This window comes from Equus caballus, chromosome 2 (genome assembly GCF_041296265.1).
Source record: "Equus caballus isolate H_3958 breed thoroughbred chromosome 2, TB-T2T, whole genome shotgun sequence".
Taxonomy (NCBI): Eukaryota; Metazoa; Chordata; class Mammalia; order Perissodactyla; family Equidae; genus Equus; species Equus caballus.
In genome coordinates this window covers 44189495-44215596 of record NC_091685.1, presented here as the reverse complement: position 1 = coordinate 44215596, position 26102 = coordinate 44189495, and the positions used below count along the sequence as shown (strand labels likewise).

Genomic DNA, 26102 nt, shown 5'->3' with positions numbered 1-26102 from the left:
GTCCCGCTCGACTTCCTCTCTGCCGCTCCGGGTAACTGGGCCACGCGGAGGGGGAGTGGGGAGGCGGGTTTGGTAACAAAGGGCCACTCTGCTCTCCACCGTGGGTCCCACACCCTGGGGTGGCAAGACTCCCCGCCCTTTCCACGTCCCAGGAAACCAAGCCTGGGCCACTTAACACCCCCAGCCCAGCGGAAACATCAAACAGCAGCTTTTCTTCATAGGTTTAATACCGAGGGCTCAACCAAACTCAGCCCAACAAACAGCTGGGCAATCTCTTGACACCCTCCCGATACTCGTTGAGGATTCTTTGCCTTAACTGGCACCCTGGGGGCACCAGAGCTGAGGCCGGCTGGCGCTGCTACACAGGTCGGCGCCAGGGGCTTAATAAGTGACATAAAATGTCTACACGCATAAGTAACCGTACTTAGGGCTTCTGCAAGGGCCACCAGAGCCCAGAGATGGCGGGCGGGCCCCCGCGTCACGGGCCACGCTGCAGGCGACTGCGCAGGTCCTCGGCACAGCCGTCCAGCCCCATGCGCTCCAGGGCCGCGTAGATGGCGCCCAAACCGGCGGGCTGCTGCTGGCGCCAGCGCTTGAGCATCTCGTACTGCTGGTCGCGGAAGCGGCCGACCTCCACCTCCACGGCCTCGATCTCCGCCTCGCGCAGCCCCAGCGTGCGCACGAACTCCTTCCAACGCCGCGCAGGCACCGCGTCCATGACGTCGTAGAGCTGCGGGCCCGGCTGGAGCATGGCGGCCCCGGAGGCTGCAGGGGGCTCTTGCGACGGCGTGGGCGGTGGCAGAGGGCCTGGGGGCGGGCCAGAGAGAGCCAATGGGGGATGCGGGCTTCAGCCAAGGGGCGGGGACCTGGGCGAGGGCCAGAGCGGATACCTTGGGCAGAGGCCAGCAGGGGAGCTCCACCAGGTCAGGGGACCGGAAATGGGCAAGTGGCGCCTCTAAAACCACAGCTTCTCACCTTGGACTGGGGAGAATGGGGTCAAGGCTTCCTGAGTTCCCTTACCAAGAGCTCTGCTGGGCAGCTGGTCCCAGGGCCATGTCACCTCTGGGCAGGGCGCCTTCTGGGTCTGAGGGGAGCCAGGTGTCCAGCTGTTGCCTACCAACTGGACGGCGCAGACCTCACTGCTGTTGGGTGGCACCAGAAGGGCGTGGGTGCCGTCTGGGGGTGTGAGGTGGGTGACCTGGAAGCCAAGAGAGGCCCCAGGTCAGCCTTGCTTGCCCAGTAAGGCCCCTTGGCTGGGCGCTCTGGCTGGGAGTGGCCATCCCTGGCTCAGTCAGCAAACATCCCCCAGTGTCCCCCAGCCAACCACGCTATCTCACTGTGGCCCAGCAGAAGAGCTATTCCTCTGCCTCAGATACTCTGCCCCTGCCGTCCTCCTCTTGTTCCCCTGGCCGTGGTGGCGCTCATCCCACTGAACTGTTACGCCCTGTTTACCTGTCTGGACCCCAGTAGACTGAGATGCCCTTGAGGGCTGGCACTGTGCTGCTGTCATTCACTGATACTCTGCTCTTTGCATATGTGTTCATTAGGTCTACTCAGCGCCAGCCACCATGCCATGTGCTAGGGACCACGAGTTATAATAAGGCCCAAACTTTCAGTTCCAGAATGCTGAGGCCCGGATGCTTGCTCACCCTCTTCCCAGAATATTACTGAAATTCTTACCTGTAGAGGGCTCAGGGCCTCCATCCCAGCTTCCTCTGATAACAGAGACAAACAGCATCTAATCAGCACCCAGGCAAGGCTCCTGGACCTGAGTGCTGGCCCAGCTCCTCTCGGGTTCCTCTGCAAGTCCCCCAGCACTTCCTCCCTCAGTTTCCCCCTCTGCATCAGGGCCGACTGGGCTCTGGGCTACCCATCCTGACCCCAGGCCCCTAGGGACGTGTGTGTATGCATGCACTTACCGGGAACCATGGGCTTGCAAGGCTGGCAGCGGCGGTATGTGTAGGTCAGAGTGGCCCCAAGCAGGAGTGGGACCACCAGGCCTGCCAGGAGCACCTGGACCCAGAACACTGAAAGAGTAGCTGGTGGGTGGTGGGTGGTCACTTCCCCCCAACCTCCCCTTGGCTCATCCCATCTCTCCTACTCGCATTCCCAGCACACCACCTACTCTGTCTCCAGCCACAGACAGCCGCACAGGGCTCAGGACAGCTCCCAAGGGTGCTCCTGTAAGGGAAGGGGGTGGGCTGGGGGATGAGGGAGTACGTACCAGGAGAGGCTACCCAGGACTGCCTGACATCTTCTGCATTCTGGAGACCCTTCCCTCCCCAGGCCTCTCTCCTGGGAGCCTCACTCTACCCAAGAATGTTCCCGAAGTACTGCTGAAATGTCACTTGTGTCCCCAGTAACAATATCAACAATCACTATTTATCGAGCTGCTTCTAGACAAGATTGAGGGTCACTAGAACGTCAACTCCATAGAGACTGGGATTTGTCTATTTTGTTCCTGGTGTATCCCTAGCACCTCGAACAGCGTCTGGAAATAGCAGATGCTCGATAAACATCGTTGAGTGGATGAATAAATAAAGTGTCTTACTCCTTAATCAGAGCCCTGGGAAGGACCTACTAACATTCTCGTGTTTGGGTGGGGAAGATCAGAGAGGCGAAGTAACTTTCCCAAGATGCCCCAGAGAACAAGTGGCAGGTCCTGAATCTCAGTCCAAGTTTTTTTTGTTTTTTTTTTAAAGATTTTATTTTTTCCTTTTTTCTCCCCAAAGCCCCTGGTACATAGTTGTGTATTTTCAGTTGTGGGTCCTTCTAGTTGTGGCATGTGGGACGCTGCCTCAGTGTGGTTTGATCAGCAGTGCCATGTCCGCGCCCAGGATTCGAACCAACGAAACACTGGGCCGCCTGCAGCGGAGTGCGAGAACTTAACCAATCGGCCACGGGGCCAGCCCCCCAAGTTTTTTTTTTAAAGATTGGCACCTGAGCTAACAACCGTTGCCAACCTTTTTTTTTTCCTGCTTTTTCTCCCCAAATCCGCCGAGTACATAGCTGTATATTTTAGTTGTGGGTCCTTCTAGCTGTGGCATGTGGGACGCCACCTCAGCATGGCCTGATGAAAGGTGCCATGTCCCCACCCAGGATCCAAACTGGTGAAACCCCAGGCCACGGAAGCAGAGCGCACGAACTTAACCACTCCACCACGGGGCCGGCCCCTCAGTCCAAGTTTTGAAACTCTATCAACGTGGCTCTCTCCAAAGTGACCGACCCTATCCTTAATGGACAGCTGGAAGAATTACCGAAGTCGAGTCTAGCAGGAAGTGAAGCTATGCCCCCTTCTTTATCTGGCATAAGGTGAATCCAGATTTCCCTTTACCATCCAGTGTTTGTCTGAAGTGGGGTCCACCTGCCATTAGGCCAAGCTCCTTCCCCCTAGACCCTCACCCCGCTCCCAGCCTCCTTTTCCCCAGCCCAGGGCAGCCAGGAAGTTACGTGGGGCAGGACACGCAGCTGTTGCCATATTCATAGAAGCCAGGCAGGCAGGTCCCACAGCCGATGTCTCTGCCAGAACCTGCAGTCCAGGAGATAGCGTGGGTCAGGTCAGGAGAGAAGGAGGCAGGGGGAGCGGGAATGGGAGTAGGTAGCCTGGAATGCAGGTACTCACAGGGCACCCGCGCGTGGCGGTGCAGGGCCCCACAGTCTGGGCATGGAAGGCAGCGGAAGCGTGAGCCGTCAGGGCAGTGCCTGACCAAGCACTCCACGAACGAGCCTGGCTCGCAGCCACAGAGGGTGTCCGCCACTGCTGAGCAGTTCTTCAGGGCCACCTGGGAGGCTGGTGGGGGGGGGGGGGGTTCAGGAGGGTGGAGAGAGCAGAAGCCATCAGGGCCAGAGACCCCCACACAGAGGCAGGACAGATCCCCCAGAGTATGGAGATGAGAATAGACCAGAGACAGGGCCACCCCAAAAGGGAGAGAAGTTCAGAGATGACTGCAGACCAGAGGCTGAGGCATGTACAGAGATAGGAAAGTCAGCAGGGAGAGAGGGTCAGGGGGGAGGCCCCGGGGCAGGTGGGCACAGGGCCCTCACACCCAAAAGTTGAGCCCAAGCCAGCCACTTCCTTCAGAAAGACCCTGGCCACAGCCTGTCCTCAAGAGACCCCCAGTGAGCTCTAGGCAGCCCCTCACCCTGCTCATCACAGGCCTGGCAGCGGGTACAGCGGGTCTCATGGTGGTTCTCCCTAGCCAGGAAGGTGCCCTGGGGGCATGGAAGGCAGGTGGGGTCGCCACAAGGCTTTGTACAAGCGGCCTTCAGGTAGTGCCCTGTGGAACCCACACTGGGGTCAGATAGTCAGAGGGGGCTCCCACCTTTCCTCCCTCCCTTCCCATCTCTGGCTCCCTACTTCCCTCCTAGCCTCCCCTCACCCCATTCCTGGCCTGCCTGCCCCCACCTGCTCTCAGGCTGCCCTCACTTCCCACCACGCCCCTCCCACCCCTCCAGCCGCTCACCTGCTGGACAGCCCCTGCAACAGAACAGACCATTCCTCTTCTGTAAGTTGTGGGCACAGTCACACCTGGGGCTGGGAATGTTGCCCTGGCCCCGGGCACCCAGCAGCACGAGGAGGAGAGCCTGAGGGACAGGTGCTGCTGGCTCCCAGCGGGGCTGCCCCATGTGGGGGCCTCTCCCTGCCCAGGCTCCCCGACTTCAGAGGCCCCAGCACTTGCCCTCAGTGGAGCCCACTTCTCAGGTGCGGGTGAGACTAACTTCCTTCCCTCTCTGCCCGGATCAGCCTTCAGAGAAGCAGAGTAGAGGCCCCTACCAGCCCCTCTCACACATTTCCCCTCCACCAGGGCCCCAGGGCCCCAGGGCAGGAATCAGGGAGCCCCACCCCAACCCGTGCTTTTTCTAAGGTGAAGGACCCTGATCTTTTTCTGCCTGGGGTCCCCAGACCCCTCTGGCCCCTGGGAAGGTGTTTCCTCTCGGCGGAAGAGCCCTGCCTGGTTGAGCCTCTAATTAGGTCGGAAGGGAGGGCCGGCCCAGCCGTCAGCCAGGCTGGGAGCGCAGACTCGCCAGGGGGCCCCTTCCTTGGCCGCAGGCGCGCCTGCGGGGACCCAGGCCCACGCAAGGCTCAGACCGTACCCCACGCCCCGCGTCCCCACTCACCGCAGCCACCGCTGCTGTGCAGCCCCCCGGCCACGGTTCCATGGCCCTCAACGCCGCGCTGGGCCCTCCGACGGGCGTGCGCCGGCCGGGGCCTGGCCCGCTGCGCCCGCCCCGCCCCGCCCCGCACTGCCCGCTACGGTGTGCGCCCAGCCCAGCGCCCGCAGGGCCCGCCCCGCGCCGCCCAGGAGAGCCCGCCCCCGGGGTGGGGGCCAGGGCGTGGCCCCGCGGCTCCCTAGAAGGGGAGCTCCCCAGCCCCTGCGGCCTGCCCCCGCGCACCTGAGCTCAGCTGAGGCCGCCTGCGAGCAGCAAGATGCGCACAGGACAGGGCCGCATCGCGGTCCCCACACCTGGATTCTAGGCCCCAGCCTGAGACCACCGCTTCGAGGTGAAGGGACTTCCCCTCTCTGGGCATCAGAGCCTTCCCTCAGCCATGAGGGGTTGGGCGAGAAGTAACCAGGTGGGAGAGCCACCCTCCCCAGACACTAAGTGGGTGTGGGTACAGGGCCTCCCCCCTCCCCCGGAGTTGTCAGGTGCACTCAGTAGAGCCTAAGACAGGTGGCCTACCCTCGTGGACACTCCCACGGGCAGCCCAAGACGGCCCTCTGAGGCATCTGGCTGGGAGGGGGTAGCAGGTACCTCATTGGGGGAGGCGCCTGTGGGAGGCTCCGATGGCAGACATGGCGCTGGTGGCAGGGGGTGGGGGTTGATATTGGGGTGTTGGTCCGGTGACCTCTGCCCTGTTAATTCACTAATGCTTCCTACAGTCTCTTCCAGTGGTGCCCCAATGCAGACGGAGGGGGACAGGAGCACCGAGAGGCGCCCACCCCAGAGCTCAAGGGCACCTGAGTCAGGAAAGGGGGGGTTCCAAAAGCAAAGGACTCTTTCTAGTGGAGTATATACAAGTCTTTATAAAAGAATCAAAAGCTCAATAAATATGCAACAGAGCCCAACCCAAGCCTGGGGTGGCCAGCGGGGCTGGGAGGGAGTCGGTGAGGACAGGGTCATATCCCATTTGGGGCCAGATGAGGGCGGAGGTGGGAAGGACTGCCCTGGAGCCCAGCTGGAGGACTGGATCTGGTGACCTCAGGGACTAGTGGGCAGGGGCCCTGCTGGGGGTAGGGGCCAGGGGCAGGTTAGTGAAGGTGGTGGCCCTCGGGAGGCAGTCCTGAGGGGGTACTGCAGCCTGGGGCTCTGCTGAGCCCTCCTCCACTTCCATCCAGTCTGGCAAAGTGCAAATTGGGCCCCAGGGCGGTGGCAGGGGTCCTGGCCGGCACTGAGGCTCGGGCACACACAAGGCAGCAGCTGGACCAGGGGCTGGCATGTCCCAGGAGGCATGCTGTCTGTTGTCCCTTGGTGAGTGGCACCCTTGAGGACCCTCCTCTGCTCAGACTTCCCTGGAGGGGAGGGGAGAGACAGTCCTTCCTTGGCTGATGCCACTCAGAGGGGCTCTGGCCACCCTCTCCTCCCTATTTGAATCCTCAGGCCTTTGTACCACTGCCAGCCTTAGATATCCTCACTCAAGCTCTGGGGCAGGTCTCAGGCTCCCTCTCCCATCCCCATCCCCAAATGCCATCTGCTCCCAGCAATGACCGTGCCTCTATCCACTCCCAGGCTCAGAGGCTCAATGCCAGCACGCTGGGCCACCTTCCCTCTACCCCCGGCCAGTCCACTCACGAGGCAGTGAGCGTGGAGTTAAGCAGCAGTGTGGTCCTGATTCGGTAAAGCTGGGCCAGCGTCAGCTTCCTGTGCTGGGCAGAGATCCCTGGTGGGGGCTCAGGCTGAACCCTGGGCGAGGCCCCCGAGGGCAGCTCTCTGCTCCTCCTGGAGGCTTCTTCGGGCTCTCTAGCTGAGCAGCTGATTTTGCACGCCAGCTCTGACAGCTTGGGGCCACTGCCAGGGCTTGGTGCCCCGTGGCAATCCCAGCTGGGCCCAGCTTCCTGAGGGGAGCCCTGGGTTCTAGTGTCAGGAATTGTAGCAGCCAAGCAGAGTTCCGACAGGCTGCGGCTGGGGGCTTGGGGCGCTCCAGGGGTGGTGGCCCCTGACAACAGCTGGAGGAGGCTGGCCTCAGATTTGGACTTGAGCAGGTGGGGCAGCCGGGGCAACAGCTGGACAGGGTTTCGGCGGCAGAGGCGGGGCGAGGGTGGAGGTGAAGGGGCTTGTGGTAATTCTGGGGGCCGGGGTGCTGGCTCTGCCATAGGGGCTGGGGCCACAAAGTCGTGCAGGGACGTCGGGGAGAGGGTGCCGTAGGCGGAGTCCATGGAGCAGGAACGGCCATCCACTGGGCCCAGGGGCAGCAGTTCACTGGTGGGCGTGACAGAAGAAGCGGTGGTGCTGAGAGAGGTCTCATCCGACTGGGAGCTGAAGGGGCCGCCCTCGAACTCAGGAGAGGACAGCGTCTCCCCAGGCTCCACCACGACCATGGCTAGGGTCTCCGTGGAGCCGTCCGAGGCACTGTGGGGCCGGGAAGACAAAGTCAGCCCAGCCAAAGGAAACCGAGATGGCCTGGTACAGCCCCGTGCTGGGCAATGCAGAGTCTACACCCTCTGCCCTCCCGGAGGTCGAAGCTCAGAAATGGCATGCATGTGGCACATGTGCCAGATCTCCCAGCTCCTATGCCCACAACACAATCAGTAACAGTGTCTGTCACCATTACAGCACTCCTTCCTGCTGGACACAATCTAAGAACCCTCAGCTCAGCTCCAGGGAGCTACCACTAATGGGTCAGAGTGGCCTCAAGTTGAAAACTGTGCCATCCCCCCCTGGACTTGGTGGGAGACAGAGCCCTCCCCCAACCCACTGGGCTCACAACACGAAGCCATGCAGAGGAAGGGGTCATGGTGAGGCCCTGCCCAGTGTCAGCGGCCTTGGGGTCGGGAGTCCTGGGCTGGAGAACTTGCCCTGCTCTGGCCTGCTGGGTAGTCCTGGGCAAGCATACCAGTGCTGGGAGTCAAGGCTGTGGCTGCTTTTGCGCAGGATGGTGGGGGAGCTGGCAGCAGAAGTGCTACTCTCCCCCGCTTCCTCCTCCTCTTCCTCCTCTTCCTCCTCCTCCTGCTCATCCTCCTCTTCTTCCAGGCTCTGCAGGTGCTGCTGGCTGCCTGGGTGCTCCTGTGCACGCAGCTGCTGCAGCTGGTTCTATAGGTGGGGTGGGGGCACACAGGGGCAGAAGGGACTGTGGGCAGCAGCCCCCACCAGGATACCCTGCCCGCCTGCAGACCACGCTGCTCTCACCTGGGCATTGTAAATGGCATCCACCCAGCCACGGCACAAAGCCTGGCCGCTGGCCTGGAATGTGTAGGCCCCTACAGCGCTATGGAACTCATTCAGGTAGATGAGAAGGAAGGAGCCTGGTTAGGAAGGGCTTGCATCAGCTGAGAACACAGCCTCTGCCCATCACAGCCCTTGCCCAGGAGCAGGGGGCTGGGCTCCTCACCAGGGTCCCGAAGCTCCCGGCACACAATCTTGTCCACCAGCAGCGGTGGCCTGATGACCTTGGTCCTCTCAGCCTTCTTCACTGCCTTGGTCACCAAGAGCAGGTCCGTGAAAAGGAAACAGTAGACATCCATCTGGGGTGACAGGGGGAGCAGGAGAGGCCCAGGGCTCAGGGCCAGGGTCCTCAGACCTCAGACAGAGACCCGCAGCCTGTCTCTGCAACATCCTCTCCTGGGGGTACTCAGATTTCATCAAACACTTCCCCTGCCCCCTCCCTGAACCTGAGAGCAAAATTAAAATGAAAAGCAAGATGATCTTCTCTTTCTCTCTTTGAACTATATATTTGTGATTTAGTTCAACTAAAAGTTTATCTTAAAGAGAAAATGGGAGGTGATTGTAAATTACGATCTGCAGGCTCTCAGCTCCCCAGCACCCACATGATTGACAGCTCAGTAGCAAGGCTCTGGGGCATTCCTGGCCTGCTCAGGGAATGTGCCCCTCCCCTCCAACCAGGAACCCCTGTGACACTGACAAGTGAGCAAGACCACACCCCCTGGACTGTGACCCTGCTGCTGTGTTTGTAAAGAGTAAACTGCAGGCAGATAATCGTTCCCCATATGACACAAAGTCGCTAGTTCTTGAATGGCCACACAACCGATTGAGCAGCTGAGAACCACTGAGTACGGTCCAGAAGGTCTCCAGGAAGGGATGGTCCCGACCACAGGGCAGGGGAGGGCAGGGGCCCTGGGTGTGGGGTGGCCACAAGAGTCACCTTACTGTCCTTCCCCTCCTTCATCCTTAGGCTCCCCTCCAGCAGCAGCTGTCGAGTCTCCTCCGGAGAGGCGCCAGGGATGGGCGCTGTGAGGTCCAGATGCAGAAATTCTCTCAGGAGCTGTGGGTGGAGAGCCAGTGCAGGAGAGGTCAGGGTCTGACTCGCCATCTCAGCTAGCAGACCTCAAGCAAGGTTCCCAGCACAGCTCCGTCTGCCAGTGTGGCCCTTCCTCGCACCCAACAGGATCCCGCCCCCGACATACACAGACACAGGGGCCCACCTTGTCCACCTCGTCGCTGCTGCCCTCCACCACCTCGTAGGCGTCAATGCGGCTCACCACGGCTGCCAGCCGCTGCCGCTCTTGTCGCTGCCGCATGCAGGCGTTCACGTGGTGGATGAAACGCTCCACCGAGCTAATCTGGGGAAGGGCGGTGGGGGTTTAGGCTCAGTGTCCTCAAGGGACCTAGCCTATCACCCCGCCAGCGCTAGCGTCCCCGTTACCATGGTGATGACGGCTTCCTTGGCGCGAGGCTCATCTGTCTTCCTCAGCACCGATTTGAGCAGCAGCGGGTACTTGGTGAGCCGCTGGTGGGGTTTGGCCAGCATGTCGCTCAGCTTCAGCCGCTGGCACTGCTGGTGTTTCTCGGCCCACTGCGGTGGGGAGCCGGGGGCGGAGCTCAGGGCAGGCCCCGCCCCCGGACCCTAGGCCCCGCCCACCGGCAGACCCCTGCCACCTGCAGGCCAGGTGAACCCCGGGTCCTGCGCTCCCGCCGACCAGCCTTCCCGGCCCGCCCTCACCGTGACGTAGGCCCGGAAGAGGTCGCTGTCGCGCAGCAGGCCGCGCATGTACTCCATGCAGCCCTCCTCCTCCATGCAGTATCGGATGTAGGGCTTGAAGAGGGAGCCGAACTGGCCAGGGGCAGAAGGAGCAAAGCACCGGTTACGCGCGCTCCCCAAGCCCTTCCTTACTGCACTTTCGCGACCACCCCAGGGGCTGGCAAGCTTATTATCCCTGTTTTCCACAGGAGAAAACTGAGCCTCAGCGAAAGAGACCATCCTCGGCCACGTAGCAAGGGTAGATGGCCAGGTGGGGTTAAAATCCGGGCAACCGACTAGGAGTTCCTTGCCTGTGCCCACCAGGGGTCGTGCGGGGCCAGAGGTCAGGGGAAGGGTGGGGTGAGGGGCAGATGGGATCGGCGCCCCAGCCCTGCCTCAGTGTCCCCGCCTGTGTCCAGCCCAGCCCGTACCATCTTGAAGCCTTTGAGGAAGTCCCCGGGCTGCAGCAGTGCCCGCGTGCGCCGCGCCTTCTCCAGCACCGGGGCCATCACGCTGGCCCACAGCCCGCGGTGCAGCCGCGCGATCTCCGGGATGTTGCTGAACAGGCGCTCCGCCTCCACCTGCGCGGCGGGAGGTGCGCTCGGCCTCGCCCCTCACCTACTCCATCCGTGAGCCCCGCCCCCTGCCAACCCCGCCCCCGAGGCTAGGCCCCGCCTCCTCCTCCTACCCGCCCAAGCCCCCCAGGCCCCGCCGCACCTCACACAGCAGCCCCGACTCTTGCAGGTTCAGGAGACAGCACAGGAACAGCTGTGGGGTCAGGGAGCACTGCAGCTGGGGGTGGGGGGGCCCATTCCCGACGCCCTAGCCAGCCTCTTAAGATTCCCTTCTACCCCTTCCCCCTCCCAGGAGGCCCTGAGGCAGCCTGGGACAGAGAGGGTTTACCCTTTGAGAAAAGGCCCAGCCCCATGGCCCACCCAAGGGTCGCCCTGCCCAGGCCCCATCTAGAAGGAAGCGCTGGGGGACCAGCCTAGCAGCCATGCCTGGAACTCTCCTCCACCTCTGCCCTGGCTCAGCCTCTGAGTTTCAGCTCAGAGGCTGCCTTCCCTGAACCCCCAAGACTAGGATGGGTGCTTCCCCCAGGTCCAAGTCCCTACACACACACACACCCCAGTGCCTACCCACTCCGTCTCCACCTCTAGGGTGTGGGCTGCTGGGCACCTAGCACACGGCAGGTGTTCAGAGTGGCCGTTGGATGAATGAGTGAGAGGATGAGGCCTGTGTTAATTCAGCTCAACTGGCAAGTGTGCCCCAAGCCCCCTCCCAGGTGAAGCCCCCTCCCACGTGCTAGCCTGTGGGATTTGCCTCCTCCCCAAGGGGTGGCCCTTCCCTCACTCTCCTTCCCCTCTCTGTTGCCTGGCACCTGCTCCTTCTGCAAAGGCTGAGACTCCACTTAGGGGCGCCCAGAAGGCACCCACGAGGGAGAGGCAGGCAGGGGGCTCTGGGCAGGGTGTGGCCCCACACTCACGTTGGTGATCACCCGCAGCTTCTTGATGTAGGAGGCCTCCGTGTGCAGGAGCTCCCACACTGCTTCCTGCTGGTGACACTGCCGCCGGGTCAGCTTCTGTGGGAAGGGCAGGGGGTCATCCAGGAGCCCCAGAGGGTGCCGGGATAGACCAGGTGGGGAAGAAGGGTGAGCTACCCTGCATGCAACCTCCTTTTTTCTCAATGGGGACACAGGTCCCCCAAGTTCTGGGCTCTCTTCTGCCATGAAAACAGCCAAGTGGCACACCGCAGTTTGACTTTGCCTCAGTTTCCCCAAAGTGGGTTAATGATGACAGCAGCCTTGGCAGAGCTGTCCTGTGGAACATCCTGTCATTGGGTCCACAGAAGGGCCCCAGGAAGTGGGGGATAAGGCCCCCTTTTCCCAGATGAGGAGGGTGCGGCAGGGCTGGGGGGGCACCCACCTCATGACCGTCAATGAGCTCCCGCCAGCTGTCCTCCAGCTGCAGGCAGGCATCGTCCTCCTCCTCCTCATCCCCCTCCTCCTCCCATGAGTCATGGTCGAAGCGCAGCCTCCGGGGCAGCCTGGGCAGCCCAAAGAGCCCGTAGGCATGCAGCTTGCTCTCCAGCTGCTCCATTTTGTCCACCTCCTGGAAGGAGACCCGCGATCAGGGTCAGGGGTCAGGGCCAGCCAGCTGCCCTGCCCCAGGGCCCACGGGACCACATACCCGGCCAAAGGCACTGGTGCTGGGGCCAGAACTGAAGAAGCCGCTGAAGCGACTGGCTGCCCGGTTCTTCCAGCTGTCGCTGCCCCCACTGCCGCCACTGCTACTGCCAGGCAGAGAGCAGCTGGCAGGCGTGGAGGGCTCCTGTCCCGGGATGCTGGCCTCCCCCAGGAACTCCAACATGTTCTTGCGTCGGCGGCCAGGGGCCTGGCCGGGGAGGGGTGGTCAAGGCCAGGCCCATCCTGGCCCCCAGAGCCCTACCCCAAGGTGGGTTTCCTGGACCCTGGCCAGCCTGGGATGTGGAAGGGTTTCTGCACCCCCCACCATGGGACATCCCCTCTCCTGAGACCCACACACATTCTCGGGGCTGGAAGGTCCAGACACAGATGCACCTGGACTGCCCCCCAGCCACAGGCATGAAGCAGCTGGGGAAAAGCAGAGTCACACATACTCAGATGCACTTACAAGCACAGCTCCAAATGGATCCACAACATACACCCATGCACACGGCCAGTGACACGAGACACACTCATGTACTGACTCCTTGGGCACTAGAAGATTCTCAGTGACAAGACCCATCACCTTGGGGTATGGTTGGATCCAGAGGGAGCCCCCCCATTCACAGAGCCAGCCCCATTTTCCAGAAGGGGAGATCAAAGCCCAAGAGGGAGCAGGGAAGGCTCCAGGGGACTCCCCACTGAGGACCCTGCCCACCCCCAGGCCTGACACAGCCCCTCCTCACCAGGATGTCCAGGCTCTCTCGGCGGCTCTGGGGGTCCACACGCTCCAGGGCAGGGGCCCCGGCCCCAGCCGGCCGCAGGATTGGCAGACTCAGGGACTTGGAGTCCTTCACGCCCTGCTCCACCTTCCCCTCGTCCCCTGGCTTGGCTGAGGTGACATTAGGGGACAAGCAGAGGTCCTCAACACCCAGGTCTAATGGAGGAGGGAGCCCCAGTCCTCTCTCCCAGGATCCAAACCAAGGCCTAGCTGCCCCTCCCTGAAGCCCCGCCCTGCCAGCACCTGCCACCACAGCCCAGCAGAGACACCTGTATGCTAATGATCCTGCTCAGGGCCATGGCCAATGGGAACCTGAGCCTGGGAGGAAGAGCCCATCTCTGGGAGGCCCAGCCAGACCCCAGCCACCCTGCCTGCCCGCCCAGCTGGCTGCTCACCTTTGACCCGCAGGTAGTGTCCCCCGAACCTGTAGGCCTCAAAGGTGAGGGACAGTGGTGTGTTGGACTGGTCCAGGTAAATATCCACTTTGCCCAATGCAATGCCCTTCCTTTCAAAGACGGGCAGCAGCACTTCCCTGCCCCAGAATGGAGGTGTGTATGTTAGGGGGCAGTCAAACGAACCCCTACTCGATCCATAGCCCCAGCTCCAACTCGCCTTCCCAATACCCATGGGATCACACACAGGTACACAGACACACAGGTGCGTGCACACACACACACACCTGCCCACAGAGGTTCACACACTCCTGCACACATCCACACACAGGTCAACACGTTCATACCCTCACACATGCACATCTGTACACCAGGGACTGGGCCACGCACACTTGGGTTGGAATACACAAACAAGTGCACAGGCCCTCATCACACGTTCCCTCACACTGGTGTGCATGCCACATGGGTGGGCCGCTAACAGGTGGGGGACGTGCTCACTCACAGGCCACCACACAGATGTACACAGTCATACCTGAAGGAGGCTGCACCTGCCCCCAGCCCCAATTCCACCCTCAGCACCACCAAGCTCTACCCCAGTGACTTCTTCTTCATGGCTGGTACAATCTCCGTCTCGATGTCCACGTTCAGGTCAAATTTCAGAGTGAAGCACTCCTTGCTCGGGTCCTGAGAGGACATGGGCCTCTTAGCTTCTGCACCCCTTGTCCCCCACCCTCCCCAACCCAGAGTCTAGGATGGGAACCCTGACAGGGGAGTGAGTGCAGGGATTTCCCTAGACTGCCTCTGTCCCAGGGAGGCCCCCAGCATCCTTCCTGCCTAAGGGAGGTGCTCCTGGAGCATCCCACACCTGGGCTAAGGTGGGCAGTGCTGGGCTGCAGGGGAGGGTGGCGAGGGAGGGACACACTCACTCCAGGCCCCATCCCTGGTCCTGGGGTTCAGAGCAGAAGGGCCTAGCCTTGGGGCTGGGAAGGAAAGGGGCAGGGGCTGTCAGGAGGCCCTCTGCAGCCTGGGGGCTCCTTACATCTGTGTGTCTCCTCCTGGCTTTCTTCTTGGAGAGTTTCAGGCCTGTGCTCTTCCGGTCCCTGCAGGGAAGCCAGCGAGGGCAGAGGATGGAGGCACGGGGAGGCCCTCACCAGGGTGGGATGCAAGTGGGCCACAGCTGGCTGCCCACCCCACACTGCCCAGACAACCAGGTAACTCGGGTGCGCTCAGGCAGCCCAAGGCCCACAAGGGGCTGTGCGCCCTCTGGTGGCCTATACAGGAGTCACACCCAGTGCTACCTAGTCAGGTGGAGTCTGATCCCAGATGCCCTGGAGGCTGGCCCAAGCTAGGTGGCTCCTCCAGGAATCAGAGCAGCCCCAGGGGTCAGGAGGGGTCTCCAGTCAGCCCTTCTGAAACCTCTGGTCCCTGGATCTCTGATCTGAGACCCAGTTTTGGGACCCCTCAGTTGTCTGCTTTGCCCACCTACCCCTCACCTACCCTTTGCCATCCAGAGAGCTTTCTTCCTCCTCCTCCAAGTCCACTGCAGGGCTGGTGCGTGGCGGGCATGACCGGGTGGACACATTCCGGGCCAGGACAGAGCCTTTGGGGCAAAGTGGGAGGGGGCTGTGCCTGCTTTCCCTGTCCCCCTCCTGAGCCTTCCAACACAGCCGTCTCCAGGGGGACCACAGCCTGCCACTGATCCTGGGACCCCTCTCCCCCAAACTAGCTAGGGCCCTCAGGTTCTGTGAGGAGAGGGGCTCAGTCATTGCTTATCACCTATCTACCCCCAGATCAAAAAGACACAAGGCCCATGGGATGACACCTCAGGTGATGCCCCACCCCCAAAACAAACCCGCCTGTGGCCTCAGTTTACCCTTCTATAAAAGAGGATAAAGCAGTTCTGCCTCTGGGATTGTTGCAGGAAGGGACCAAAGTCCACGGCTCTTTCTCTCAGGCCTCCCCTCCCCCACCACTGTGACCACACCCAAAGTCCCAGGGGGCCCTGGCAGCAGGGGGAGTCCTTTTGTCCCTCTGACCAGCTGGGAAAGGAGACACAGGGTTGGCATTTCTGGCCAGGCCCAGGTGCCTGGAAGCCACCCCAGCACAGCCAGTTGGCAGTGGGCCTGGGCCAGGTCCCTACTCAGCAGGAGGGGTTTCTTGTTTCCGTTCACAAGTTCCTTCTGATCTGCCCATCCCCGCCCCCACCCCCACTGCCTTGCTCGCCAGTGGTAGCCTGGCTGGAGGACTTGCTCAGAAGTCCCCTGCCCTGAGGACAAGAAGAAAGGGGGCTTTCTCCATGCTGGCCCCGGGTCAGGGGCAGGGGCAGCTACGGGAGGTGCAGACCCAGCGAGAAAGACCTGGCACCTGGTAGAGACAGGCCTGCTCTCCAGATGAGGTACAGTCCCCCAGCGTTTTCTCTTGTTAAAAAACTTGCGGACTGCAGCATACTTGGGGTTCATCATTCACAGTCAACTCCTGTCCTTCTGATGGCCCTGTCACGGCTCCGACAGTTACCAACACACTGTGCCACCAGACAAGGAGTCAGGAGCTGCCCTGGGAGCTCTAGGGGCCAAGCTGAGCCCCCTCATGGTGCTAACCTTGAGGGGGCAGGTCGAAGCGGACATGCCCATCATAATGCATGGCGCTGTGGAACTTGCTGTCACAGGCCTCGCAGAGGTTGAGGGGTCCCCGGCGGTGCAGCTGCTGGCAGTCGGCGTGGTGGCATACCTGCTCGGGGAAGGAGGGAGATGCGGGTTGGGCTGGGCTCTACAGGGCCACAGGCAGGCACACCTGTGGCCCAGACCACGCAGTGCACAGGTGGGGCTCCTGGCCCCTCCAGGGGCTGCTCTTCGTTTCCAACCCTCATCCCCACAGGGTGCCTTAGGCTTATTAATTCACCGGGTGAACGTTTCCCAAGCACCTACTAAGTGTCCACTCCAAGGGATGCAGAGACAAGCTAAGCCCTGCCTGCTGAGGGGGAGACTCTGACCTGGGCATCTTCCCGGGATGCAGGCAGGAAGGGCACCAAAAAATGCTCAGGGTTGCCGTTCGATTTGGCCAGCTCAGAGTGTGAACTGGAATGCCGTACCCTACTCCCCACCCAGGGCCTCTGCCCTCAGTTCTGTGACCTGTCCGGCCCCTGAATTGCTGACCCCACCAAGATTCCTAAGTCAGGCACAATGGGGGTTATGGAGGAGCTAGGGAAAGGTGTTGGCATCTGGGTGCCCATGCAGTGGCCCTGGACCGTTGCTTGGTGACATGATCCCAGATTTACCAAATCTCACCCTGGTCTACTCTCTCCCTGCCTGCCATGGACGACTTTCAGATCTCCTCCTCCAACCTCCCACCTCCGAAAGCTCACCCCCAACTCACTCCCTGCTGACTCGGCATCCTACTTTTCTAGGGAAACAGAAGCCATCAGAAGGTGCTCCGTGAGCTCCCACCACCGCGTCCCCCCCACCTGCCCTGGGCTGTGGGGGCTTCACCCCGCGCCAATCCAAGGCCAGCCTTCCACCAAGATCCACCCCTCTGGCCGAGGTGTGGGGATGCGGCTCAGCATTCGCTCCCTCCGACATCATCAGGTTTGCCCTCTCCACGGGATGCCACCCAGCAGCGCGCCAACATGTGACTTCTCTGTCTCCAGCTCCGTTTCTCCTCTCCCTTTGTAGCTCACCTCCATAAACAGGTATCCGCACTCACTGCTTCCCAGTCTCTCCTCTCGTTACTCTTTATGTTATTTTTCCCAACACTTTGTTTTAAAATATTTCAAACCTACAGCAAGTTATAAGAATAGTACAATGACATCCATACACCCTTCTAGCATCCCCAATTGTTAACAGTGCCACACCAGCTTTCTCTCTTATCCCCTCCTCATTACCCTGGCCCCTGCTGCAGAAATCATGACATCGCCTAAGAGCACAGACCTTCTCCTACAAAACCCCAATACAGCTGTTGCTCTCGGGAAACTGAGCGTTGCTATACGGTCCGTCTATAGTCCACATTCACATCTTCCCAACTGTCTAAATAATGTCCTTTACAGACTTTTTTTCTCATACAGGATCCAATCAAAGTTGTATCTGTTTATCCCTCTTAAGAATAAATTCTCCATGTTTTTTTTTCATTGTTCATGAAAGTGACACTTTTGAAGGGTCCAAGCCAGTGGTCTGACAGAAAGCCCCTCGACGTGGATTTGCGTGGAGGTCCCTGCGGAGTTTCAGGCTGAGCATTTGGGCAGGAGCAGGAGAGAGCGGACGGTGTCCTCCTCAGTGCGCCCAGATGCTGGAGCATTTGCGGATCTCGATGGACTGCGTAAAGCCCCTTTTTCTCCTTGTAAGCTGTGGGCCAACAGTTGGAGATCTCCTGCTCCCCAGCAATCTCCCACTCCAGGGCTTTGCATTCGTTGATGACTTCTGCCCAAATCAATTATTACTACAATGGTTGCAGTTGGAGACTTTTCAGTTCTTCCATTCTCTCCCAGACCCTGTCCCATCAAGTTTTTGCCCCCTCCCCATCACACCAAACTTACTCCTCTCGGGACCTCACTGACCTCCACGTTTCTAAGTACACTTGTCTGTTCTCACAGGACCCAGCATTTGACACATTGTATCTCTTTGAAAATGTTTCTTCTCGGTCCCCAGGACCCACGCTCGGCTCGTTCTCTCTCCTCCCGGTCCCCTCACTGGCTTCCTGCTCATCTCCCCGTCTGTGGACCCTTCTCATTTTGATCTATATCCACTCTCTCCTGACTCAGCCCGTCTTGTGACTTGAAACACCATGCACATACTGAGGGCTGACACAGTTAAACCTCGGGTCGGGACCTCGCCCAGGACTCCAGACCCACCTTCTTGATTCTCCGCTTGGATTCTAACAAGCATCTCAAACTTAAAACATCCGCACGTAAGGCCCTGAACTTCTCCAGGCAGCTCCCTGCATCTCAGTTAATCGCAATGCCTTCCAGTTGCGTGGTGTGACCGGTTGAATTGGGTCCCTCAAAAAAACAGGTTAAGTCCTAACCCAGTACCTGAGAATGTGACCTTATTTGGAAATAAGGTCACTGCAGATGTCATTAGTTAAGACGAGATCACACTGGAGTCTGTAATCATAGCGTATGGAGTAATCATATGACTGGCGTCCTTATCAGAAGAGAGGAGACATGGAGACACGGACGCACAGGGAGAAGGCCATGTGACAACGGAGGCAGCGACTGGAGTGATGCACCTATAAGCCAAGGAATGCCGGGAAGCACCTGGGGCCCCCGAAGCTGGAAGAGGCAGGAAGGCTCCCCCCTAGAGCCTTCAGAATGAGCACAGCCCTGCCGACACCTGGATTTCAGGCTCCTGGCCTCCAGAACTGGGAGAGAATAAACATCCATTGTTCCAAAGCCGCCCAGGTGGTGTGATGGCAGCCCCAGGAAACTAATGCATTAGGCCAAAAACCTTGGGGTCACCTTTGCTCCTTCTGTGACACCCCCATCCAGTCAGTCTGAAAATTCTGTTTTCTCCAACTTTCATATCTGACGCTTCAACCCGGCCATGCTCTCAGCCCAGCTCTGCCCCTGCCCCAGCCCCTACCACCTCTCAGGTGAAGACAACGACGGCCTCGTAACTGTCTCCCTGCTTCCACCCTGCACCCCAGTCTGCTCTCCACGAGCAGCCAGAGCGGACCCCGTTCAATGAGGAGTCACAAACACCTACGCAAAACCCCGCCAGGGCTGCCCGTCTCACTCCCAGCGTGGGGAGCCCGTGAGGGGGCGACCCTCCTGTCCTGCTCTTCCACCCTGCTCTCTCTGCTCCAGCAACCAGCCTCCTGGCTTCTCCAACATGGTTCCTAAGGGCGCTCCCACCTCTGAGCCTTGGCATCTGCTAGTCCCTTGGCCTGAAATGCTTTTCCCCAGATACTGAAATGACTGGCTCCCTCCTCTTCTTTCCTGACAATCTTTACTCAAAAGTCACCCTCTCTCCCTTGCAAGGTTGCAGCCCCTCCAAGCTCCCTATCCCCGCCCTACTCCCTTCCCTCCTTAGCACTTGCCACCAGCCAACAGTTTGTGGACTTTACCTCAATGCCTCCACACCTTGTCAGCCCTGCGAGGACAGCGATTTCAGTCTGTGCTATTCACTGCCCTATCTCCAGGCCTAGACACTCAGTAAATACTTGTTGAACTTATGCATCAGGGTGACGGAGGGTCCCTGAAGGCTTTTGGCTTAGGAGAGCCCAATCAGAGATTTTCAAGATGTCAGACAGGATGAGGAAGGCCTGGACAGCAGAGAAAGTGGCTGAAGGGAGGCGGGAGGAGGAAGCTGAAAAGGTCTCATCTCCATTTATAATGTGGGCGCCGTGTGCCTGGGACTGCACTGAGGGCTCTGCTTATCCCAGGAGGTAGGAGCTATGACTGTCCCTATTTTACAGAAGAGGAAGTGAGGCTCAGAGAGGTTAAGTAACTTGTCTAAGGTCACACGGCCAGTGGAAACAGGACTTAAACCCAGTGTGTGTAGCTCCAGATGCCAGATGTTCACCACATTCACACCCTCTCTTGGGTAGCTGAGAAGGGAGAGTGCAGCAGGGGAGGCTGACCTCGGGTCAGCCTGGGGGGCTATGGAGACAAGAGGAAATCAATCATAGTTTGATGTGTGCTGTTTGGGTTTCTGTGTTCCACCTAGTCCTCCACCAGACAAAAAAGGGAACATGGGCACAGAAACAGCAGCATGGTGGGGGAAGGCACAGACTGAGGAGGCCACTTGCCCCAAGGGGCTGATTTCTAGGGGCTGGGCCCCAGGCGGGCAGCTGTGGACATTATGCCCCAGATTCCCGATGGCAGCCAGAGCACTGGGCAGCCTCCTCAGGTGGTCTTCAACTGTGTTCTTGGGTCTTAAGGCAGGAGTGAGGGCGCCCTTCAACCAGAGCAGGTGTTTCTATCTTTACTTAATCTACTATTAAAGCGTGAAGACCCCTATCCTCAGCCACGCTCTGCCCACCCCCACTCCAGCGTCCCTAGGGCACTGCTGACAAAAGGGCCTGGCTTTGCGGGCTCTGGGACCCCTGGCGGCGAGCATCTCTTCCTGACAATGAATCTGGAGAAAGTACCTGCCCCACTTCAGCCCCTTCTTCCCAGAACCCCATGGTCGCCACTCAGTGGCCCTCTTGCCCTCTTGCCCTCTGCATCCAGCCTGGCAGCCAGCCTGACACAGGTGCTGCCCTGGGAGGGTGGGCATGGTGGGCAGCAGGAAGGCAGGAGTGGGCGCCTGGGTCTGAGAGAAGGGGCCCAAGAGTCTGGCTTTGGGAAGGGGCTGCCCTACTTAAGTGCTGGGGACACCACCGGCCCTGGAGGGAGCTGTGGAGACCCTGTGGTTTGGGGATGGCCGACCTCTTCCAGGCCTCTAGAGATTTCCCTGACGGCTCCATTTGCTGGTCTAGGCTCGGCGCTGGGCAGTGGGGCTGCAGTGGCCCAGGCCCTGGCCTAATAGTGGGTGGGGGTGACATGGCAGAAAACAGGCTAGATGTAGGGGTTCTATGGATGGTCTCTGGGACCCTTCCAGTCCAAGTCCTTGATTCTGTGCCACATTTTGTTTTTAAACCAATCCAATACACAGATGGCAGATTTTACACAAAGATTTGCTCCTGTGGCAGATTCAATAAATATTTATTGAGCCCCACTATGTGCCAGTGCTGGGAGGCACAGGGCCCCCTAGAGACTCGGGAGATCATTCCCCAGCACTGTGGTGGGCTTCGGGGAACACCACCACAGTGCTGCCTTCTCCTATTGCTCCTAATACTGCTAATTACTACTAATTACTACTAACGATAATAATGACAGAGCCGGTGCCCAGCCCACAGCTGGCCTCATCTGCTTCATCCTCCCAGCAGCCCCCAGGCTCAGGGACACCAGGCTGAGGCCAGGATCTGAACCAGGCAGGTGCTCTGTCACTTAACTCAGCAGGTCTTGTTGAGGATGAAGTTCCAAGAACCCCCAGAGAGAACCACAAGCCCAAGTGGGCGGCTGAGACTGCGGTAGACAGAGCCCCCTTGCCCTGCGTTTGCTCCCCACCCCTTCTCACACACGGCCATCCCCAAACCACAGGGTCTCCACAGCTCCCTCCAGGGCCGGTGGTGTCCCCAGCACTTAAGTAGGGCAGCCCCTTCCCAAAGCCAGACTCTTGGGCCCCTTCTCTCAGACCCAGGCGCCCACTCCTGCCTTCCTGCTGCCCACCATGCCCACCTCCCAGGGCAGCAGCACTCCTGCCAGCGGGGGAGAGGCAGCAGGGTCCAGGGGCAAAGTTCTCAGGACTCAACCTAAAGAGGGGAGAGCCCACCAGGTATGTGGAACAGCCAGGTCACACTGCCTCTCCAAAGGCAGCAAATGGACCACAAGTTTACAACTACGTGGGGCAGCCCGGTGTGGGGGTGGGGAGCTCTGGGGAGCAGGTCAAGGCCGCCCCTCACCATGGGGATGAGGGCACTAGAAGTCTGTCCTCCCTTCTCACGCAAGGGCTGCGGCCAGAGGCAGAAGTCGTAGGAGGGGCGTGGGCAGGGCCTAGGCCGAGGAAGGAAAGCGGGGAGGGTGCAGGGTCTGGGACCCACAGGTGTGTCCGGAGGCAACCCCAGACACAAAAGGCCGGGGGCTGCCGGGCCCCCTCTGCCGCCGGGCCCCCTAGGCGGCTGGTGCGGGGACACATCTCGGGGCATCAGGCCCCCATCCCCGCTAGGTGCAGCCGGGAAGGGGGCTCTGCCGCCGCCCACTCCATCCGGCCTCGGAGACGCGCCGAGGGAGCGCGCCGGCCTCGCCCCCGGCCTCCCCGCGCCCGCGCCCGCGTACCTGGCCTTCCCCGTCGCGGGCGCGGCCCCCAGCCCAGCAGGGCTCCCCGTCCCGGGAGGGCGGCGCGGGGCCCGGCCGGGAGGCCGCGCGGCGCCCGGAGACGCCGGGTCCCGTCCCCATGGCGGCCGGAGGAAGCGGCGGTCTGCGCCGCCCGCCGGACAAAGCGCGGAGCCCCGCTTCCTGCCATTGTGCGGCCGCGCCCGCCGGCCGAGCGCGCCGGGACCCGGGGCGGGGACGCCCTCCCCGCCCGCCAGCGCCCGGCCCCGCCTCCGCCCGGCCGGCCTCCGCGCTGACCCCGGCGGCCGCCCCCCAGCGCCAGGGGCCGGGCTCACAGCGTCGCCGTCGGCCCTGCTCCCTCTCCCGGGGGAGCTCTGAATGCGGGGGCGGGGGGAGGCACGCCGGTGACACCCCCCTCGCCTTGACTGCGGAACCCCGACCCCCGCCCAGCCCCGGGCGCCCCACTCTGCTCTGACTTCCCCCCCATCCGCAACGCAAACGTTTGGGGCTCCGAAGGGCCCTCCCTGCCGAAAGGGCATCTGAGCGCCCTCCCTCAGCCCTGGAGAGCGCCTCCTCAAAGCCTCAGCCCAGGGGGCCCCTTCTCCCTCCCCCGAGGGAGCTCCCTGAGTGCTGGTGGCAGAATGCTGGTGGCATCCCTCCCCCTCCGGGTCCTCGGACCCCGCTCCTCGTCGAGCCCCGGGGACACCCCTCTCTGCTCTGACCTCCAACTGCTCTGCCCCAGTCACACATCCGGCGCTCAGAGGCCCCCCTGAGGGTCATCTTAGCGCCCGCCCATAGTCCAAGAGACCCCCGCCTCAGAGCCTCAGCTCGGGGGACCCCCGCTCCGACTGCCAGGTCACTGGGGGAGGCAGAGGAGCGGAGCGGCCGGGGGACCACAGGTGGCGGCGGCGGGCGGAAGGCAGGCGCGCTGGTCGTTAAGGGCGGAGAGGGCAGTCCTTTGGGAGCCCCCCAGGAGCTGCGTGAGATGGGGCGTGAGGAAAACCCCGCAGCCCAACTGGCTGTCCTGAGGTCCCTGCAGCTCCAGGTAGGCTCCCCCACAACGCAGGAGGAGCGTCCGCGTGCCCCACCGCCAGGGAGCGCTCATCGGAGTCCGAGGCGGGTCCCCACTGTAGGTTGCCAGAGCGCTTTACACTCTTTCCCGGGAGTGGGGCCGGGCACTATCATCCCCATTCATCGCATGGGGGATAAAGTGACACAAAAGTCCACAGGCAGGACTGAAACCCAGACTTCTGATTCTGGGGTTCTGAAATGGCCTCCTTGGGACACTCCTCTGTACCTTATGGGGGTGAGGGGACATGCTGTCATCAGCCCACCCCCCCACCCCCCCCACAGCTCCTCCTCAGTCTGGTTCCAGGGGGAAAGAGGGTGGGGAGAGGCGTAGTGTCCGGAGATGGTTTTGAGGGCAGTAGTTTACTAGGGGCAGGGAGGTTTCAAGGGTAGCCTTGGCTCCCAAAGACCCCGTCCTCCACTGTCCACACCACAGGCAGATCTTTGAAAACTAAAATCCAGTCAGGTCACCCCCCCTTAAAACCCTCCAGTGGTTTAGAATAAAAATCCCAGCATGGCCTGGCTCCTCCCTCACCTCCTGGCGGGTCCCACATGGCGGTCGCCACACTGGCCTTCCTCCGGCCCTACAGCTCCCCAGGCTCAGCGCCCGCACCTCTGCCTGCAAGACCGTATACCCCTGATCTTCCAACGGGTGCACCAGGCCTCAGTTTAAACGCCACCTCCCCAAGGAGGCCTTTACCCTCCTCCCGAAATAAATAGCCCCTCACCCTCCCACACTCGGTCCTCTTAAATTGAATTCTTTTCTCCTGAGCATTTATTACTACCTCAAATTATCTTATTTCTTTGCTCACTTTTTGATTATGACTCTTCCCTGACAGAATATGCTCGCCAGGGGCCAGGGGCCTTGGCTGTCTGGCCCACACTGCGTCCTTGGCACTTACAACAGTCCTGGCACACAGTGGGTGCTCAGTCTAGACTAAAGGACGAATGGATGAAGGGTCTTCGTGCCAGAGAAGGCCTCGGGCAGGCAAGGTCTTGGCCCGGATGTCCCTTCCTACTGCCAATGGTCAACAAAGCCTTCCCCACTGCCTGACCACAGGTCCTCTCCTTCCTCCTAACATCCATGATCTTGGGCTTGCTGGCCGGGGCATGTCAGTTTCTACCTCAAATCCTGGCAGTCTTCCCCAGGCCCCCTGACCCTGCTGTTGTCCCACAAGCCAACAGCTGAGCACTCTGAAGTGCCAAGCCTGTACTAGGAGTTTTGGGCAAATCCTGTTCACTCTTCTCAAAGATCCTAAGGAGAAGACACTGTTAGCATCTCCACTTAATAGATGAAGAAACTGAGGCCTGGAAAGGTTAAGTGCCTTGCCCCCAAAGTCACCAGCTGGTAAGTGGGGAAATGGACACCTGTGCTTTGGACCCCTACCAGTATGCCTCAGGCACAGGGCAGGGGTGAGGGGCATAAAGACCAGCTGAGTGGTGGTTTGGGCAGCAGGACCTTGAGGTCCACCCCCTTGGGGACAGATCCCAAGGCCAGATTAGGGGATCCCACTGGCCTGGGGAAACCAGGTTACATCAAGTGGAGATCACAGGGACTGGGCCAGGGCAGGTCACCAGAGGTCACCTGAGTGACCAGGTCCTGGCCATCCCTGAGTCATGCTGCTGCTTGGGTCCTCCAGCCAGATCAGGGGGCTGCTCCTTTAAGGGCCAAGGCCTTGCTGCCCCAGAGCCAAGAGTGCAGGTTCAAGGAACCTGCAGAGTAGGAGGAGCAAAGGAGCCCCGGCCCCTGCCTCGGTAGGCTCCTGGGGTCCTACCTCCTCTCCATGGGAGGGAACTGAAATAGCCCAAGAGCAGGCCAAAGAGGTCCCAGCCCCTCCCCGCCCTGCCCCGCCCAGCCCAGCCCCAGCTCCAGGCTCATGAGTCAGGACCGGCTTGTTGAAACTGATACCCAGAAACCAGATGCTGGGGCTGATGAATAATGGAGTCTCCAAGGCAGGAGCCCCCCTCCCACTCTCTCCTAGCACCATCTCTCCCGCCCCAGAAAGGCAGAGGCCTGTGGGCATCCCCACCCCCACAGTGGGCTGGAGCCCAAGCCTGGTCTGCAGTGGGAGAGGGAGCTCCCCGTCCAGAAAAGACAGCAGGTCTGGGGCAAGGTCTGGGGCCAGCTCTGTGCTCTGCCCACAGCAAACTGGCCTGGAACCAGGAATCGGGGCTCCCTGACTGGAGGGACACCCCTGCCCAGGGGCTCCCCATCTGGGCTAAGCTCCCCTGGGAGCCTACCAGTCCCAAGGCCCCATCTGGCACCTTGGAAATCCAGGGGCGGAGGCTGCATGTGTGAGCAAGTCAGCCAGGGTGGGGCCAGCTCTGCCAGGCTGCTCTCCACACTCCCAACGGCCCACCCGGTTCCTCCCTTCCCCTAGGCCTGGGCCTCACCCTTTGTCCTTTGGGTTCTGGGGCCCACCTGGAGGCAGAGCCTGCCCTAAGGTCCTGCCCTGTGCTGGGCAGATGAGAACCTCTTTGCGAGCCAGGCCCACTGCACAGGCCCCAGAAGCCAGCAAGGCCTGTTCCTCCCCAGGAAGCAGTCCCGTTGGGACCCAGTGCTAGGGAGAGAGAGAGAGGCTGTGGTCCATGAACACCACCTCCTGCCCAGTCCCTGCACAAATGTGCCAGCCCCCAGAGCCCAGGACCACAGCATCATAGCCAGCCCCTTTTCCTGGCACCTCTTCCTCCAGAGCCATAGAGAAGGCTCCTTGGAAAGAATGGGGGATAGGGAATGT

General features: G+C 60.8%; 2 protein-coding genes across 12 annotated transcripts in view; both read right to left on the bottom strand.

Annotated features, from left to right (window-relative positions):
• Positions 1-209: 209 nt before the first annotated feature.
• On the bottom strand, positions 210-5376 carry TNFRSF25 (TNF receptor superfamily member 25). Of its 3 annotated transcripts, none has more exons than XM_023635884.2 (10): positions 5119-5376; positions 4464-4584; positions 4143-4277; positions 3623-3790; positions 3451-3529; positions 2126-2181; positions 1920-2027; positions 1681-1715; positions 1021-1198; positions 210-807 (listed from the first exon to the last, which is right to left on the bottom strand). In XM_023635884.2, exons 1-10 carry the CDS (start codon positions 5158-5160, stop codon positions 479-481), a joined length of 1251 nt encoding a protein of 416 aa, XP_023491652.2. In that variant the 5' UTR covers positions 5161-5376; the 3' UTR covers positions 210-478. The 3 variants fall into 3 exon arrangements, with proteins under 3 accessions (XP_023491652.2, XP_023491654.2, XP_023491653.2); XM_023635886.2 differs by having other exon boundaries at positions 2119-2201; positions 5119-5258; XM_023635885.2 differs by having other exon boundaries at positions 4464-4503; positions 5119-5225.
• A 630-nt stretch (positions 5377-6006) lies between these two features.
• Positions 6007-26102, bottom strand: part of PLEKHG5 (pleckstrin homology and RhoGEF domain containing G5) — a 47868-nt gene continuing 27772 nt past the window's right edge. For 6 of the 9 annotated variants that reach the window (XM_023635877.2, XM_070254041.1, XM_070254056.1 and 3 more), the window contains 20 exons: positions 16088-16217; positions 14988-15090; positions 14530-14590; positions 14083-14174; positions 13494-13630; positions 13064-13209; positions 12325-12528; positions 12061-12246; positions 11622-11717; positions 10853-10903; positions 10567-10716; positions 10118-10228; positions 9821-9970; positions 9600-9737; positions 9320-9439; positions 8549-8681; positions 8347-8462; positions 8054-8250; positions 6793-7569; positions 6007-6512 (listed from right to left, as the gene is read on the bottom strand). In XM_023635877.2, coding sequence (XP_023491645.1) covers positions 6503-6512; positions 6793-7569; positions 8054-8250; positions 8347-8462; positions 8549-8681; positions 9320-9439; positions 9600-9737; positions 9821-9970; positions 10118-10228; positions 10567-10716; positions 10853-10903; positions 11622-11717; positions 12061-12246; positions 12325-12528; positions 13064-13209; positions 13494-13630; positions 14083-14174; positions 14530-14590; positions 14988-15090; positions 16088-16217 — 3108 coding nt within the window. In that variant the 3' untranslated portion in view covers positions 6007-6502. Of the gene's footprint in view, positions 6513-6788; positions 7570-8053; positions 8251-8346; positions 8463-8548; positions 8682-9319; positions 9440-9599; positions 9738-9820; positions 9971-10117; positions 10229-10566; positions 10717-10852; positions 10904-11621; positions 11718-12060; positions 12247-12324; positions 12529-13063; positions 13210-13493; positions 13631-14082; positions 14175-14529; positions 14591-14987; positions 15091-16087; positions 16218-22299; positions 22511-26102 lie in introns of those variants that run through there. The other 3 variants (XM_023635879.2, XM_023635880.2, XM_070254045.1) reach the window with 3 other exon arrangements.